The 19,553-nt window shown below is 34.8% G+C and overlaps 1 protein-coding gene across 1 annotated transcript; it reads left to right on the top strand.

The window, feature by feature from the left end:
- Positions 1–368: 368 nt before the first annotated feature.
- LOC129946351 (thyroid adenoma-associated protein homolog) lies at positions 369–18,596 on the top strand. Its single transcript, XM_056056498.1, has 11 exons — positions 369–683; positions 769–839; positions 916–1,016; positions 1,087–1,344; positions 7,747–10,789; positions 10,848–10,991; positions 11,049–11,108; positions 11,168–11,319; positions 14,962–15,624; positions 15,693–15,880; positions 17,891–18,596. The coding sequence occupies exons 1-11, from the start codon at positions 575–577 to the stop codon at positions 18,223–18,225; spliced, it is 5,124 nt and encodes a 1,707-aa protein (XP_055912473.1). The 5' UTR covers positions 369–574; the 3' UTR covers positions 18,226–18,596.
- The last annotated feature ends 957 nt before the right edge of the window (positions 18,597–19,553 follow it).

Here is a 19,553-nt window from a genome sequence, read left to right on the forward strand (position 1 = left end):
ACAAAAATATTTCGAGTGAATGATTTTCCGGGCGAAACTCACAATAGGGCTGATATAGTAGAGAGTAACGCAGCTCCAACTATAAACCATCCTACTGTACATTGCTCAAAGTATTTTAAGCAAATATTAACCTTTAACTTAATTTTTCAAAATCCTTGTTCGTCCTCATTTTTTAAAAATAAGTTGAGCAACATTTAATTTTAACTGAATGAATAAAATGTATGTAATCTCTAAGTTAATAACGTTCGTTTCTTACTGTACTTTTGCTTTTCAGAATGTGAGGATGGCAACCCTTAACTTTTGTTTACACATGCCATCCTTGTTCAATCAACTAGTTCACTCTTTTTAACAGCTGACAAAAAGTCAACAAAAACGATGAAAACAACGTGCGCAAAATTGACATTCCAAAAGGACAAAACGTCAAAAAATTTCCTTCACTTAAAAAAAAACACAAGGCGGTGTGAATCGGTGAATCGATGAGTTTGTTGGTTTCCTAAAATTAAAGAAAAACTTACAAATCATTTTATTAATACAATAAATATTAACCCTTAACAAATAAATTTACATAGCTATAATGAATTCACTGAATTTACGAGTATCAACAGTTAAATCCGGCGAAAATGTGAAAAAGAACTCCGAAATGCGTTCGTCACTTGTGCGCTTACCGAAACACTATGAAAAAAGTATACAAAATCAATTTTAATAAATTATATATATTGTTTTGTTATTGTTCAATAATAAATTGTTTGTTTTGTTGTTCTCTTAAAGGCGAAGAAAGTTATTGTTTGCAAATAAAAAAAGCCAACTCTATTCCGGACCAAGTGGCAGTGGTGAAAAATGTATGTTGTTTTTAATATAATCTTTTTGTCTATAGGAATTTAAATTCTCATATGGATGATTTTTTTTTTAAATTAGATTTTCAAAACCATTGGCAAGGATCCCGGTGTTTTGCGATTCCTTACAGACCTCTATTTCTATACTCCGCTGAAGCACCCAGTAAGGAATCAAATATCAAAGTAATTTTATTGATTTTTGCTTTCTTGGTTGTGACATTTCATTAACTCTCGTTATAATTGTATTATTAAGATTACTCATAACAGCCGCCCGCCTGGAAACTGGAGGTATGGACGAAAATACAATAGTTGAATCACTTGCAGACACAATGTCCCGCTTGTTGGACGATGCCAAGGCATCAACAGAGAGTTCTATTTGGAATCTTACTGTTAATTCGCTGACGGGTTGCTTTGAGAATTTTGGCTGTGGTCTGAAAGCGCTGGAGTCGAATGTGCAACTGGTATTTCCATTTTTGTGTAGTTCTGTGCAACGTTACTTAACAGAATTGAGGTAGGTACATAAAAGAGCTTTAAGTAGACAGCAACTTGCTTAACAATTTTGAGTTTAAAAGAATTGTAAGAAATATAATCGGTAATTTGAGCCTTTCCGACTTTGATCATATTCAGTTACTTACTGTCTTACCTTTATAAGAAGCACGGTCTAGTGGATTACTATTAACATGATATAAGCTGTAAAAAACCAGAGAGTTAATGTTTAAATGTTTTTTTATTCTTCGGATAGATTCCGGCAAAACATTTCAATTATACTCATAATTAGGTTATTTTTAATTTTGTAACACATCGAACCCATCATGGGTTTCTAAATAATGTCCTTACCATTCTTGTTTTAAGAATTAGGAATATTTAGAAGCTTAGACAACTAATTAAAAGCTTAGAAATTTTAAGGAAAAACATTTTGTTTCGTAAACTTACATTTTTTACCAAGAATTTAATTTTAAAAAAATGTGTATTGCTTCTATCTTTTCACCTTATATCTCTAAAACAGTTGAGCGTAAAAAAAAAATGATTGGAAAAAACATTTAACAAATTGTACTTACTTACTTACTTAAGGTGGCGCTACAGTCCTGTGTGAACTAGGGCCTAACCCAACAAACTTCTCCAGCTAGCTCGGTCCCTAGCTAGATGTCTCCAGTTTCGCTCTCCAAGTTGGTTGAGGTCACTTTCCACTTGTGCGCACCACCTGATCCTCGGTCTTCCTCTACTGCGCTGTCCTGTGGATGTGGATTCGAAGACTTTCCGGGCCGGAGCATTGGTTTCCATGACCCAGCCATCTTAGTCGTTGGACTTTTACATAGCAACACTTTGGTCCCTCGAGAGAGGACTTTACCACTCAATTGCTTCCTTAGTCCAAAGAAACAGCGGTTAGCAAGAGTTATTCTGCATTTGATCTCAGCGCTGGTGTTGTTTTCTGCGTTTACAGCGGAGCCTAGGTAGACGAAGTCCTTGACTACCTCAAAGTTACGTCTGTCGATGGTGAAGTTTTGACCAAGACGTCGGTGTTGTATGTCCTTTCTTGACGACAGCATGTACTTTGTTTTGCCCACATTAACCGTTAAAACCATGTTTGCCGCCTCTGCCTCAATACTCACAAAAGCCCCATTGACATCACACTGAGTTTTTCCGATTATGTCAATGTCATCAGCACATGCTAGTAATTGGACAGACTTTTGAAAGATAGTGCCTCTAGTATTGACGTGTAAGCTCTGCACTATTCTTTCAAGTACGATGTTAAAAAAATCAAATGACAGCGCATCACCTTGTCTAAAAACTTTTTTGGCATCGAAAGGTTCTGTTAAGTTGTTTCCAACCTTTATGGAGTAGCGTAAATTCTTCATGATCATCCAGCGCAAACGAACGAGGGCAGGGATGCCAAAACTAGACGTGGCTCTATACAGCTCGTCCCTGTAGATGCCGTCATATGCGGCTTTGAAATCGATGAAAAGATGGTGGGTGTCAATTTGGTGTTCTTGGGTTTTTCCAGGATCTGCCGTAATGTCAATATTTGATCGACTGTGGACTTTCCTGGTCTAAAACCACACTGATAAGGACCTATCAGGTTGTTGACGATGGGCTTTAGACGTTCGCATATTACGGCAGAGAAGATTTTGTAAGTGATGTTAAGAAGACTGATTTCTCTATAGTTGGGGCAGTTTAGATGGTCTCCTTTTTTCAGAATCGGGCTAACAATACGTATTTATTAAAATTGTATGCTTTACAATTTTGGTAAAAATGTTGACAGCATTGTTCCTATAAACCATATTTCCATAGACCGCAGATTATCACTATAAAGCTCCTTTTTTCGACACTAGATTTTATGAGATTTTGTATACAATGTTAAGAACACTAAACGATAGGTATTAACAAATTCCCAGCTTACTATCTCTTATTCCGAGATTTAAACCCTTGTTTTTATGGATTAAGGTGCTTGAATTCAACCAAATTGTAAAGGGTGTCCACTATTTACTGCTATGAAATAGGATGATTGTTTTCGTTCAGCCTATTTTTTTTAATGTAATTGGATAGCTCATATATTTTTTTTATTTAATAATATTTAATTATTATTACTTTTGTTCTTATTTCCAAAAATTGATAAAATTTAAGCAAATGTGTTATACAAAAATCGTTTGAAAGTCCTAGTGTCAATTTTTTTTTAAAATAGGAGAATTTTTTTGGCAAAAATAGTCTTCATCGATTGAGCCAAACCACAACTTGTTGGTGTGAGATACAAAAATTGAAGACAATATCTTTCTTTGTTTTCATAATACTTGAGTCGTTTTTTTTTAGGATTTGTAGGTTTTCGTGTCTTGCAAAAAAAGTTGTTAATTGAATTTTTGCATATTATAAAATAAGTTTGATTTGAATATGTTTTTGTTCCCAAGATTTGTAGTCGAAATTCCATTTTTAACAGCTTTTAGTAATGTTTTGTTTTTTTATCAAAATTTTACCAGATGTTAAAAACGTTATTTTGCGTTGCATAAAACAATTTTGAAAGTAAAACCATTTTTTGCTTGTAAAATATTCGAGGTGACAAATATTTTTTTTCAGTTTTTTTGATTTATAAAAAACCGTTAATTGACGAAAAAAAACTTTCCGAACGGACGTACAAACGCACGTACACAATCTTTGATCTAGCATCTAGAGATCTTGGGCAGGTTCAGACGATATAAGGGACTTGAAAGTAAGGCAAGTTTCTAGTATCCGATTGACAAGCTGCCAAAAAATTGCCAATAACGGCGACTGTCCTGGAAAGTTTTTCAAGAAAAATCTTCCTAACTACCAAGTCAAGTCAACTTATGTCAACATGACAATCGAAAAGTGAAACTTTATTTTCTCTGTACAATTCCATTTGCTGTTTTGTGTAAAGGGAGTCCTTGTCAAATTCGAAAAGAAATAAGTAATATTTCTTTACAATACAAAATGTAAATAGTACTTGCCTGGAGTGTTTTGTAGAAAGTAATTATGATTTTGTAAGCTTTTGCACAATCAACTGAAGGTAGAGGTTAGTGAAGTAAAGTTCCGACATCGAAGTTTATGACATTTGAAAATCTAACTACTTGCCTTGGTCAAAATATACGGTCAAAGAATAGGCGTGTACCATCAACTGAGCGCTCCGAGCGCTCAACTATTTTTTTAATGAGACAAACAATCTCAGCTGAGCACTGAGATTTTTTGCGGAGATTTCTGAGACAAAAAATGCATGGATTCATTTCTCAATTTGCTTGCTCACCAGAGATGGCAGAAATGCGATTTTTTTTTATTTACTACATTTGCTACGTCTGCTACATAAATGAGTTAGTTAATGTAATTAAATGTAGTTAACGTAGTTAAATGTAGCAGACGTAGCGGTAGACGTCAAAACGTATTTTGAAATGTCCATTCAACCACCAAATTGAAAAATTGCATCTAAAAGATAACTGTGTAAGTGTGAAAAACTAACTCTCGTCGTAGCATACACTACGCTCTTAAAATAAACGACAAAAATAAAACAGATGATTATTACATTTGCATTTTTCTTTCATAAACTTCGAATTACTTGATTTAGTTCATTTACGCAAGATATTTGGTTCTTATGTATAGTTCAGTGTTTTTCACTCGTTAGTCGTTACTTTTTTTTAAGTTCTTTTTTAAATTTTATGTTTTTTGCGAAGGTAGCACACGTAACAAATGTAGGGTAGTAAATGAAACAAATCAAACGTGTAGTTTATCCAATTAACTACACGTAGTTTACCGAGTAGATTACCTGACGTAATCTACTCTGCCATCTCTATTGCTCACTCAAAACAGCTGTTCAGTTGTCATTAGAGATGGCAGAGTAGATTACGTCAGGTAATCTACTCGGTAAACTACGTGTAGTTAATTGGATAAACTACGCGTTTGATTTGTTTCATTAACTACCCTACATTTGTTACGTGTGCTACCTTCACAAAAAACGTTAAATTTTAAAAAGAATTTAAAAAAACGAGTGAATAAGTAACGACTAATGAGTGAAAAACACTGAACTATACATAAGAACCAAATATCTTGCGTAAATGAACTAAATCCAGTAATTCGAAGTTTTATGAAAGAAAAAAGCAAATTAAACGAGAGTTAGTTTTTCACACTTACACAGTTATCTTTTAGATGCAATTTGTCAATTTGGTGGTTGAATGGACATTTCAAACTACGTTTTGACGTCTACCGCTACGTCTGCTACATTTAACTACGTTAACTACATTTAATTACATTAACTACCTCATTTATGTAGCAGACGTAGCAAATGTAGTAAATCACAAAAAATCGCATTTCTGCCATCTCTGGTTGTCATTTGTCTGGTGTGGGGCGTAATTTAAATAATTTTTAAGAAAACTTTTGTATTTTGTTAGGTAGGTATGTAGTATGTACTTACCACTATCAGCATCCTCACTATCATCGCTTATTAGGAGTTCCATCAAAATCTTTTCATACTCCTCATTCCTTTTTTTATTTCTTATTTTATCTGATGAACTACTTAAAATTTTGTTCTTGTTTGTTATCCATTTTAATCGTTTTTTTCCAAAAGTAACAAAGAATTATCAATAGAAAAAAATAATAAATTCACATAAAAAACTACAATTATTGACAACATATGTTTTTGACAGCTTATGTTTGTACGGAGATTCTTGTCCCCCAAAACGATTCTGCCTCCGTCAATCTGACATTGAGCGCTCACTGTACACGCCTAATGTGTGTTCGTGCAAGACTGCAAATGAAGTCCCTTGTGTTGTCTGACCCTGTCCCTTGAGACGTCGAGAAACGTCAACATTTTTAATTTGTCAAATAGTACCGATTACAATGGCTGCGTTCAATCTCGTATTGGATAGGGTATTTTGGATAGGTGGATTTTTAGATACCTTGTTGAACGAGTTGTATAGCTGTATTGAGATAGCTATGAAAAAAAAGAAAACAACTTTCAGCTGTCCACAAAAAGCAGAGGAACATTTCAGCTTCGGAGTCAAAATTGTTGTAAGATAAAACATTTAATCTATTTTGTACAGAATCTATTCTGTCCATTATGTACAGAACATTCTCAAATACAACTTCAACTAACATATTGTATCTTTTTGTTTACCAACAAATACAAAAATCTGAAATAAATTTTCAAGTTTCTTGAAATTCAACCATGTGTTGAATCAGCTGTTCTGTCAGATACCTACACCCCCCAAAAATTCTTGGATACCTTTGGATTCCTTTTTTGAACTCTCAGCTGTTTTTGATCAGTCGTTATTTTACACGTAAAACACTAACAAAAAGGTATCCGGATACCCTATCTGTCTGAGATTGAACGCAGCCAATAACTTCCTATTGGAAGTTAAAAATATAAATAATACTATTATTTATTTGTTAAATGTTTCAGGATAATCAATTTTTGAATGGACATATTTTAGATATAATTTACAGCACATGTTAATTGAGTAACTTTCGAGTCTGGACAAAACACACTGAAATAAAAGTCTCAAAAAAGCTACTGCACTGATTTTGTTTCTTTCGTTTATAAATGGAAAAAAATATTTTGCGAAAATGCATACTTTTAACATTTAATTTTATATTTAAAAATATAAAACTTTTTAACTAAATATCAACCTCTTGCTTTGGAACCATTTTTGTTTGAGAAACAATTTTAGATTGAAAATATGTTTCTAAAGAGCTTTGTACTTCTTACAACCGATATGAAATATATATCATTTTATAATTGCTTGTAGATTAAATTAGGAAGACAATAATAAAAAAGACACCAAACAATAAAATGGTAATTCACCTCGTTATCGAAGTATAAGATAGGAATCGACAATCTCCTTAACCATTCTATTTTGCTTATTTTATTGTACAGCCCTCATCAGGACAAAACATTCTTATTTTCTACGACTGTTTATTCAGAAACTGCAGTATCTTTGTTATACACGATAAACGCAGTTTTGGATATTTGCAAGAGTTTAAAAAATCAGAAAATCATATTTTTCGTTTTAAAAAAAGTTTAAAAAAAAAAACACTGATACAGACATTCAGACTTTTCAAAATTGTGCATGGACCCGATAGGGTATTTCGGACGATAAAACTGGTTATAATAGCAATACATGGCTACTTAAAACTCTTCAATTTGCACACGACAAATGACCCGAACAGGCCAGCTCTTTCTAAGAATACAGCAGTTAAGTTACTTCGCCCCTTGGACAAAATTCGTTAAAGAAGAAGAATGAAAATTAGCTGGTCTGACTTATGCACCAGTTCAAGAGGGGGCAAGATAAGGCAGACCCCACATTCTCTCTGTATGCCACCCAGCCAGTATAGAAACATATAGAAGTTTTTTTTAATACACTTATAGAAGCACAGAATTGTAATGACAATAATGAAAACCCCGATAATTTTTCTCTTTCAGTGTCCTCAGTTCACCATCAGTTAGAAACGAATACTACCTTTATGTACACAACTCGATAAGACTCATACTTTCGTGCACCCAAGAGTTTCCCGAAAACTTACGACAAAATCACTTGGATCAACTCAAAAATCTAAACGCTGTATGTAAACAAGTAATAAACGACGATGAAATTCCGATGGATCCACGTACAAACTCCGGCATCCTTATGGCCTATATTGCAAAAATTTGTTCCACCTACGAAAGTTTCATACATGAAGTTAAATTGACTAAAAATTCCAATGAAATCGTACTCTGTGTGGGTATCGTCAATACTTTTGACTACCATGACTTCACTCATCTCTCGAAAGACATTCGCGATATCTGCTCGAAAATCGACGATATGGCCAATGCGAACTCAACTGTACCGAATATCCTACTTTGTGCAGCTCGGTCGCTCTTTCAGATTTCGAAAATACTTTTGAATTTTGACTTTCGGACCGATGAAATGAGTGAGGATACGAAGTTAATTTTAAGAAAGCTTCTGATTTTCGCATTTTGCTATCTCGAACACCATATGGACAGCGTTAGACACTTGTGCAGGGATCTTCTGCGAAATGTTATTGCCTTGAGTAAGAAGATCTCCTTCAGTTACCTTTTGCAAAAAATATTCGATGCATGCAACTCGGAGAGGCTGTCAATGTCAATGAAGTGTATAGTCTTGCTTCAAGCAGTTTCAATATTAGGCAGTGAGGATATCATCAAAAACTGCAAAGAACTGTTTTCTACGTTGTTTGCTGAAAACTTGGGAAGAGATTTTATAGTGAACAATCTCTTCGAAGGACTAATGGCTGCCAGTCACAAAGAAGTTGATTTTGAGGCGTGGAAAGATCTTTGGATCACATATTTACTAGAAATAGCTGCGAAAAACGACGCCAGACTTCCCGATGTGGAAGTGCTTTTAGTTAAGGCGGTCAAGTGTGAGCCCCGCATTGTGCAACATATCATTGAACATACCAATGAAATTCCAATAAGTACAAAATTGTCAGCTCTATGGGCAGTCCGTAAGAGCGGCATAAAAATGGATAATTTCAGTGAAATTCTGCATGGTTTTTCGAAGAGCCTTCTCTTTTCAATTCTATCTAATTGTGACGATACACGCATTATGGCCCTACGGTTGCTTGTTGAAACGCACAAAACTACAGAGCTTCTGACTGAGCTCGAGTGTGAACATATCCTACTCTTTCTGGAGTACAATTCGAATTGTCAGAGTCCGGCTGTAAGACAAAAGACACTTGCGCTTTTAGGTAAAGCTTTGATTCGATGCGAACTCAATTTGGTTAAGGTGCTAAAAGATAATTCCAGTACGGAGAAACGAATGTACATAAAGTTTCTGATGGATTTCATTAAGATCCTTGTGGAGAACCTTTTTCAGGGAGCTAACTTTAGTCGTCGATCCATATCCCTGCAGCTGCTGGAAAATTGCGTTCGCATTTTAGTGAACTGCGAATTAAATTTAGATGAATTCCTGCCGAAAAATACCGTCCAAACGTTGACAGAGGTAATAAGTGACACGTATGAAGCCAACAAAGATATTGCCGTATCGATTCTTAAACTTATCGAAGATAAAAAAGGCTGCCGAGTCTTTGAAAAGGAATCAATAAAACAAATAAAAGAGTTGCTGGTGAGCGTGCGCCCTGCTGACTCCGTGACGGGAGCATACCGCTTAGAGTTCTTTTGTAATAAGGGCAGTCCCGATGCGTTTGGGCCATTTGAGCTGACAAGCTATTGCCCAGTCCACTACGCAGCCCTGCGCTGGGCTTTGAATATACTCAAAGATGGTCTTCGTTTGGGAAAGGAATCGATTCTTTTGGCAGCAAAGTCGAATCCGTTGTATGGAGTGCTTTTCGCAATAAAACATCTCCTCAAGCGGCTAGACTTTCAAGGATTCTCAAAGGACATAGGATGGCGAATACTTGTCGCTGAAGTGATAGTCATCTGCAAGGAACTCACAACTGTTGTGGGACCAGTGGTGAATAATTCTTCACCGGAAGGACACTTGCCAAATGATTTCAGTGAACTGCCAGAGCAGTTTCGAAAGGGCGAAAATCAGGCCAAAACACCGCGCAAAATACTCTCATCGAAGGGCAAACAAAAAAGCATAGACACTCTCAAGACTACCCCACAGATGGTTCTTCTTTGTGCCTGGCGAACGGTTAAAGAAGTTTCTTTGATACTAGGAGAGGTTGTGCTTCGATCGCCTATTCAATATAGCAAATCAACTGAGAACTTTCTCGTCACCAAGGAGCAAATTCTGGAAATTGGGGAACATTTTAAGTTGCTTCTTTCGGAGACTAAACATCGGGGAGCCTTCGAACAAGCTTATGTTGGATTTTCAAAGCTATGTGCGCGACTATGGCGTGTTGAATCTCATGACCTGAATATCCTTCCAATGACTTGGTTAAGAGAATTACTAACAGTCATCTCCAAGGACGAACAGATAAATGAGAAAATATGTGCTACTCGTCGAAGTGCTGGGGTACCTTTTATGGTCCAGGCATTGATTACAGCAGAGCTGCAGGTTGGAACAACCAGATCCCTTTATTTCTGCATGCAACAACTTATTCAGCTATGTGGTAATCCCGATAAGAGCACAGAAGCTAGAAGTCACGCTTTGAATATATTAAGAGCCCTCTTTCGGTGCACAGATCTAAATGAGACAATCGGTGAATTTGCTAGCGCTGGCGTTATGTGTGCCATACGCGGCTATGAAGCTTCAACATGGTCTGAAAAAAATTCTGCCACCTTATTATTTTCAGCCTTAATAACTCGAATATTCGGAGTTCAACGAACTCGAGACTCGGACAATTTAAGTATTCGCAACAAAATGACTGGTCGAATTTTCTTTTTACGATATCCCAAGTTGTATGACTTCTTTTTGGATGAACTACGTAAAGCTAGTTCGTTGATATTGAAACATGAGAAGGCAAATAAACTACATCCATTATTGCTGATGCTAAGTCGATTGTATCCATCGGCCTTAGAGGGCACCGAGTCAAATTTGAAAGTATGTATTTGTTTGATCATCATTTTGAGCTGTTTTATTAACTTTGTACGTGTTATAGCTCTCTGAATTCATTCCATACATATCGAACTGTTCTGGATGCCCGGAAATGCAAACAAGATACCTGGCAGCGAAAGCTATTATTGCACTTATTTCAGTAGATTCTTTACCAATTGCTATTTTAAGAAAGTGTGCTGAGGTTCTGGTAAGTGTACAATGTAAACATATCATGTAAATAAAAGGTAATGGGGTTTCTCTACAGATTTCAGCTGATGATCCAAAATCAATTAATTTAAATGTGCTGCATGGTCATTTGCTACAGGTGGGCAGTATTCAAATATTACTTAAATAAAACAATATATTTTATTTATTGTTCAACAGATTCTCTTCCTCATAAAAGCTCTAAAAACTCAAGAAGTTGAGCTTATTGGTGATATATGCTCAACAGTGGTCACATTTCATTCAAAAACTAAAATGAATAATGCAGTTATTTTGAAAGTTATGTTGGACATTTTCATTGAGATATTAAGTGGGTAAGTATCAAATGATAGAGCTAAGTATTTATTCATTCTAGAAGTTATGATATTCCAATTGTGTTTGGTATATTCATTTGGTTCAGTAAATAGTTAAATACAAAAAGAAATACTAAATTAACTTTCCTGTAGTACCCGTGTAGTGCGTTGGACTGTCATGCGAGAGGTCTTGGGTTCGATCCCTGTCTATGACACCTAAAGTTTTTTTTTCACGGGTACTGCCTCTTGCGAGGAATTGACAAATTTTCCAAGAGTAATTTGTATTTGTATTTTATTTATTTTAAAAATCGCTTACAAGGTAGGACATGAGTCTTATAAAGTGTTGCAAGCCTTTACATTATTTTCAGAATTTGAATACAAATTATATAAATAAGGCTTCTATTTACATATTTATATAAAAAAGATTAAATTTAACATCAATTATTTGCCAAATAGTTGAAAAGTAAAAATTTACATCTACTTATGCTTCTTATTCTTCTCATAGCGATGGGCAGAGAGTTCCAAAGGCGTACAATATGAATACAAATTGACGCTCAGTGTTTAGAAAATTGTATCGGGGTAATATTAAAGCAACCTTGTTGAATGAGGGAAATTTAGCTTACCGTATAGATAATCAGGTTGTTGTGTTTGGATGATTTCATGCAGATAACTCAGAGAGCGAAAGTGTATTAAACTGTCTAGGCTACAACCAGAAATCCGTACCGCAAAAATGGATATGTGATCATAACGACGTAGATTATAAATATAGTGGGCAATATTGTTGTAAGCCACATTCCATTTGCGGCTAGTCACACAGTCTAGTTTACAAAAGATTTCACACCCATACAGCACAATTGGTAGTATAAGGGCCTTAGCAAGTAGCAGTTTAGTTTTGATCGGGATTAAATTTCGAGTGACTTGAAGAAGGCGGAGACTTCCATAGACTTTACCAATGGCATTATTAAGGTGGTCATCCCAAGTGAGAGTGCGATTGAATACTACTCTTAGGTTTCTAGCAGTGCTAACATATTCAATGGTTTCGTCGTCAAGTTTCAATAGGTATAAAACCCGATAGATCAAAGTTTTTGCGATAGATGGGGAGGGATGTAGATTTGATGATTAAGGCGGAGATCGTTCATTTTTGACCACTGTGAAATGCGGATCAGATCCTGATTCTTTAAAGCTACGGCATCATTTTTAGCCCCAAAAGGTCGACTTATCAGGAGCTGCACATCATCAGCATAAAGATGAATTAAACAATGTTAAGCAACTTGTGGTAACTCATTTATGTAAAGTGAAAAGAGGATTGGTCCAAGGATAGATCCCTGTGGCACTCCACTCAAAACATTGAGAAATGTGGACGAGTATCCATTGGCCACCACGCATTGTTGCCTTCCGCTGAGATACGAAAGAACAAGCTTACAAGACACTAAAGAAAACCCAAAGTTAATTCGCAGGTTTCTACAAAGACTTAAGTGGTTAACAGTATCAAAAGCCTTTGAGCTAACAGTGTTAGCAATGTAACATGATCACTGTCCATAGCCATTCTTATTTCATCAGTTACAAAAAGTACTAGACTGACAGGTACTTAACAGTTTGTTAATTGTAAGATATTTTTGGATCTGCCTCAGAATAGTTTTTTCAAACACCTTCGAAAGAAACGGAAGAATGGCAATCGGCCGAAATTCTGTAGCAGTACCTGTTTGCTTTTTGGGTACGGGAATAATCTTGGCCTTCTTCCATTCTAAAGGAAACTCGGAAGTAGTCAATATGCTGTTCAATATGTAGGTTATATAGCGCAGTATATATGGAAGCAGTAGTCTCAAGAACTTTAGGGTCCATTTGGTCCAGGCCAGTAGCATTAGATTTATTCGATATTAATGCCTCTACAATGTCTTCCTGTTGTATTCTTATAAAACTCAAAGAGCTGTTGATAGCAGTTGGTTCATCCTCAGTAAGGGAATTAACGGGTGAAGCAACGTTTAAGGGCATGGGCGTAAAGTTTTTGTTGAATTGTTTGCCAATACCGATTTCAAGAAGTTTTTTCATAATTTTTTGCCAGAGGTTAAAGAACCAAATTTGTTTTCATAATAAAGTCTTTTTGCCGTTCTGACCATTACGAGAACTTGATTACGCAGTCTGCAATACAATTTGTGGAAGTGCTCCAGTTTGTTACGTCTACATTGACTGTAGGCGGCATCTCGTCGTGACATCAGAGCAGAGATGTCGCTATTCAGCCAAGGTGGAGCCGTATGCCTAACGAGAAAGGTTTTAATAGGAACATGCCTCTCAAAAAGCTGATTGACGTTTTGCCGTACAAATCTGACTTGATCATTTACATTTTGCATATGGTATAGTGAGTTCCATTCTACGCAGTCAAAATCGCGCACTAAGTCAGATGTGTTTAAGTTTTTGAAGTCTAATAATAGTAATTCTTGTCATGAAATGTGCTATCTCAAATTTGCCGTTCGGATTCGGCTTAAAATTGTAGGTCCCTTCCATCCCTGACAACAGTACTCGCACACAGGAATGGTTGAGAGTTGTCAATCACTAGGCCCTAGTTCTCAAACAAACTGTTGTGTCACCCAATTTATTTAACTTTCCTGAATGAGTTTTGGAACCCAACATTTGATCATCGAAATCTTAATAAAATGTTTTTGAAATATTGCCTGTTTTTTCTTAATTGGTAAGCCTTTCCGATTCTTCTTTAGAAAAGTTCACAATAGTCCGAATTCGATGTTTTTCGGTGTTGACACTTTGAATTTATATTACCAACCATTACAGTAGAACAGCTTTAGAGGGAAATGGTCTTCAAACTACGTTAAATCTTGTTTATCAATTTCTGAAATTAGTTGCTGAGCTTGATTAAGAGCACAATACAAGAAAATAGTAATACATTTTCTGAAACCATTGCTGTGATATCATCATTTAGCCTGAGTTCAACTAACTTTTTCAATGAGTTCAACTAACTTTTTCAACCAAGTCTACGCGTCCCAACCGGTCCATAGCTAACTCTCTCCCATTTCGTATACCAAATTGGTTGATATTCTCTTCTATCTGCGTGCAAGATCTTAGACGCGCTTTTGATATTTCTAGACCATTATTTCTTTACGCATCTTCGTAGGCCACAACGAGCTCTCATCCGTTCTTGAGATAGTCCTTGGGCCCTTAGTAAAGGTGGTTCAGATTTATAGACTTCTAAACTGTTTGAATTAAAACAAATTTAGTAAAAAAGGGAATGAATAAGTGATTATGGTTCGAGTTCTTTCCAGTTTTGTTATGCTGAAAAATCACTTATTTTATGTTTTCCGCAGACTTCGGTTCACTCAAACATTTTAAGATTTCTCATTGTGATCTTTCCCAATTCCAGACGGCTGCGAATTTATTCTACAATCTCAATATCTTTTAAAAATACAATACTCCTTTTACTTTTTGCTGATCAAACTCAGCGGCTTGTTAGACAAGTTTCCAATTGTTTGTATTATAAATAGTTAACCACATTATTTCAATATCTTATATGACTAAAATATGAGAATAGTTCTTAAACACTTTCAATTTTTTAATTTGTTATCAGATCATACAAAATAACCAAAGCAATGTAATTAAATTGAAACCGAGTTATTATAAAGTGTACAAATATATTTATTTTCTTTTTATTTACAGAACTAAAAATCTCAAACTTCCCCAAGAAACAATAAAAAATCTTCTACATTTCACTCAACAAAAACATTTTTACTCGCGTGAGCTTTCATTTTATTATCCCGTATTCCGTAAATCATTATACATCTACAATTTACACATGCTGCGACTGACTTTACCATTTGGAGCCTTATCCGACTTTTTACTCTCTCCTCCTATCACCCATGAAAGCGTCTACCTCGAACAGGCTGAAACTTGCCTTAATATCATTATTTTAGTTTTAAATAAAAAACGTTCGATAACCGAAGATTTAGAAGAATACGAAATCACAGATGCTGAAATAGCATTTATGAAAGTATTACCCGATGATATGCTTGATGATTTACAAAAAGAATTAAGAACCAGCAAAAAACTGCATGCAACGCTTAAGACCGTCATACAAACGCCTAAATTTTATCCAGAATGTGCAATGAAGGCATATGCAGCATTAAGTCAACTAGATGTCTTCGATTTCACTCTGACGCAATTAATTAAAGAATCTAAAAACCATCCTGGAGATGTAAAAAGCCCTCTGACACTGTGTGTTGAGCGATTGGTGCTTAAAAAAGGGATTGAATTCAAAATTTCACAATTGTGTTTGGAATATTTGATAGAAATAACACAATCTTGGAATCCTGATTGCTTGAGGTAAGTAAGATCTGGAAAGTGGTGGATATATCGAATTGAAGATAATATCTATTTTTTTCTCCTTACAGATTAAAAGCATCGAATATTTTACCACATATAGCCATTCATTTTCCTACAGCTCTTGAGAAGAAAAAATTAAAGTTTGTTAAAGAATTTATAAGTCTTATGTTATCGATGTTGATGGATGAAGATTTCGATGTCAGAAATAACACAACAAAGATAGTCTTAAGTTTGCCTAAAGAGGACCTTGGAATAGGTAAGACATGGTTTTTGATGAATAAGAGAATATTTATTACGAACCACTTCATTGAGATCGAATTTCGTAGGTCTAGATTTTCTTTTTTTTTCGAGAAGTATTATATTTTTTTTCCGCCCCACGTTCATAATAACAATAAAAGAAATAGCAACACAATTAAAACACATAATAATGTCTGACAGTCAACACTGTATACTCAGGCTTAAACAAATATTGCCTAATTAACCGTCTGGAACCAATCGTAAATGTGTTGAGGCAAACCAAAATTTGCATCGATCAAATGGCATAACCACTAATAACAACTGTGGTGAAAAGAGAATCCATTCTTGAAAATACAACGACAACACAACAAAAATGGTGAATTGCAGAACAACAAAACTAAACGATCAAGCCACATCGATGGTGAATATCCAAATTGTTATCACTATTGAATTTATGTGGGAGCAAAGCTTCTAAGAAAATTTAGCAACAACTCAACTTAGGGGAGGGAAGGGTACGAGTTTATAATTAATACACACTTGCAACGAAAAGCATGACGAAAGGAAGCAGTTAAACACTTAAAAGAAATTATTTTTATTTTATATAGGGTCCGCCATCTAACGGCCATTTTTTCAACTAGTGCTTATTTCGTGAATGGTAACACTTATCTCATGTCTGATTTGACAGATAATTAGTTTTATCCTTGCGCTGAACGAATATGTTTGTGTATACGCTAGAACAAAGCTGGGAACAACGCTTAGAGAAGATGCCGATTTTTTCAAAAAAAAATCATCCAATACACCCAAAACGAGTTACGGTTTGTTTGCGGATTTTGGTCCAGAGGAATAATTGGTCCATTTTTCTTCGAAAATGAGCAAGCATTTATCGGGCCATCTTGAACGAATTTACACCCGATGTTTTTTTTAGTATTTTCAAAACAAAAAAGAAGTTATTTGGCGGATCCTATATAAAACTATGTACATATTTAAAGAACAAGTTAAAAGAGAAGAAGTGACGATACCAGAGGTAAAAGTAGTAGTTGCAAGAGTCCCGCTTTTAGTAAAAGAACGCAAGCCGTTTCAAAATACGTTGATAAAGTATTTAAAAGCCGTTGATAAGCAGGTTTAAAGTTGTCGATAAGCCGACTGAAAACAGTTGATAAGTGTTCCCAGCTTTAAAGAGCCAATCTAGGCTACAAAAGGGAAGAGAAAGCAGTCGAAGAACACCTCCCTAGGAAACAATAACTGGCCCACGCTCTCGACAATCTAAAAGACTATTGCAGCCGCAACAGGGATATTAATATACATAAATATTATTTTAAGTTTAAATAAAGAAAGGTCCTTTTTACTAAAGTTTTCAGTATCTTATTTAGATAGATCCTGTTAGATCCAGAAAAAGTACTAGACGACTGTTTTATTCGATTCGAACATTTTACAGAGTACGAATTCATAAACGAATCGAATATCAGATTCGAATCAGATTGGCTTTCGAAACGCATTACAGAGTATGGTCCCTGGTTCCGACGAGCATACCTTAGCAATGTTAATGTTTACTTTTGTTTGGATCTGAAACACCTAGTCGGTTCATACAAATCTATCCCGATGCAGTTTTCTTCTATTGACTTAGTTGGACGGAACCACTTCGATTAACTCAGTGGAGCACAATCACATAATAGCTTCACCATTTGAAGTGCTACGTCAGAAAATCACCTATGAAAGGTGCCAACTTAAAGGCAAGTTTTTAAAATTCAGGCAAAAATGTTTTCGAAAGAAAGACAATGTCATTTTCTTCCGTACCCAAAACTTTTGGACGTCCTGATCATTAACCGCTATTTATTCATATGGCCTGCCTTGAATTACCACCGTAGTTTTCCGAGCTACATTTATGTCAAAAAACTAGTTCGAGATGGAACTTTTTCAAATTATTATTTGCTCACTTAGCAATTATTTCACTGGTCCATATTTTTTGTTTGTTTAAATAACAACGTTTGGTCATTATTCTTAAATTAAGTCTTTTTATTTATATTCTTAGAAAACGTTCTATCAACAATGGCACAACGGCTATTTTTGCAATATACTGCAGACCTTCTTAATGCAATGAAAGCCGACGATGACTACCTTATAGATGTGTTTAAGGCTGTCGCCGAATCCCAACTAACTGCTGCGAATATAGACCCCAGTGATGGTAATGCGAGCACAATAAGTAACAGCACATCTAATGGAGATCTAGAAGTCTTCGATAAAAATGAAGCAAATGTTTTTGCTGAACCCTTAAGAGCTATTGCAGACAATATTGTGATATACAAAAGTACGTTTAGTAACCGACACAAAGTGATGCACGTAGTTAATACGTATAAAATTTGTTAGAAAATTTAATAGATTATGTATTATTCTTTTGTCATTTCTTGTTTTATTCTACGAATAGTTTTGTGTATTCTACGAATAGTTCACGATATGATAATAATTATAAATATATATGTATATTTTTTATATTTATGTATGTGACTTATTTTTAAAGCGTAATGGAATTAATAAGAGAAAGGTTACAAACAATATGTATATGAAAACATAAAAAAAATATTTTAGTTTTGCAATGTTTGCAATTTTTGTCAATGTTTCTGTACGACAAATACAAAAAAAATATCAGGTTAACATGAATTTATTGATTTATATAAAAATGTATGATTACCGTCGTCAAATGTATAGAAATAGAAAATTAAAGTCTTGACTATTATTAATGTGAATGTTTTATTGATGACGATTGATGAGGTATTTAAATTAAAGAAAGCTTCGCAATCAAATTAGATTTGAACTCTTGAGAGTTTTTCACAGGAAAGTTAAACATTTAAAATTTAAAAACAATCGCTAACTATACTTGCTTTACATAATTCTTCCTCACCTACCCAATGGCGGATCCAGGGTTTGGGGTCGTAAGTATACAAAGACAGTTAGGCTTTCTTAAAGAATTTTTTCTTTCAAAATTGATTTTCTATTAAATTGCTTTGAGTTGCGGTTGGAACATTAATTACAAGAATATAAATGTCTCCAAAACATCAAAAGTTCATCGTTTGTTAAACTAATGGCTTATTAAAATACATAACGCGATTTCTTATTTTTACTTATTATATAAGTTTTTAATCTTTTGAGAACTGTACTAATAAGAGATTCTGCAACGTGTAATTTGTGAGTGTCACACTTAAGTTCCTTTCAAACTTATTTTTTTTCTTAATTTTATTTGATTATGTACCTTAATTCACTTATTTTCTTAAATTTAATAACCTCTCATTTCCTAGCCTTTTGCATGTATATTTTTGTAGCATTCTTCCCATTTATAGAAATGGCAACAAGAACATATTAATTTTGGAAAAAAGGAACGTTTCAACACAATTTCTAACAATTATGCATGAAACACATCCAAAGCCCCTCTTATAGCTAGGTTCTACGTTTCACTTTCACTCGAAATGAAATCGAAATCGATCGAAAATATAATTCGGTGTTCTACAATTCGATTTTATTGATTTCAATTTCGAATTTATCGAAATCGAAACGAAGTGAAATTGTTGTGTTCCACAATTCGATTTTATCGGTTTCCGAGCGATTTCAAATCGATCTTGTTCATTTGATGTGAAGTAGTGGAACAAAAAAGACGAGATTAAAAATGTAAGTAAAAAAATGATTTTTAATGAACTTCCTAA

Source organism: Eupeodes corollae, chromosome 2 (assembly GCF_945859685.1).
Source record: "Eupeodes corollae chromosome 2, idEupCoro1.1, whole genome shotgun sequence".
NCBI classification, from domain to species: Eukaryota; Metazoa; Arthropoda; class Insecta; order Diptera; family Syrphidae; genus Eupeodes; species Eupeodes corollae.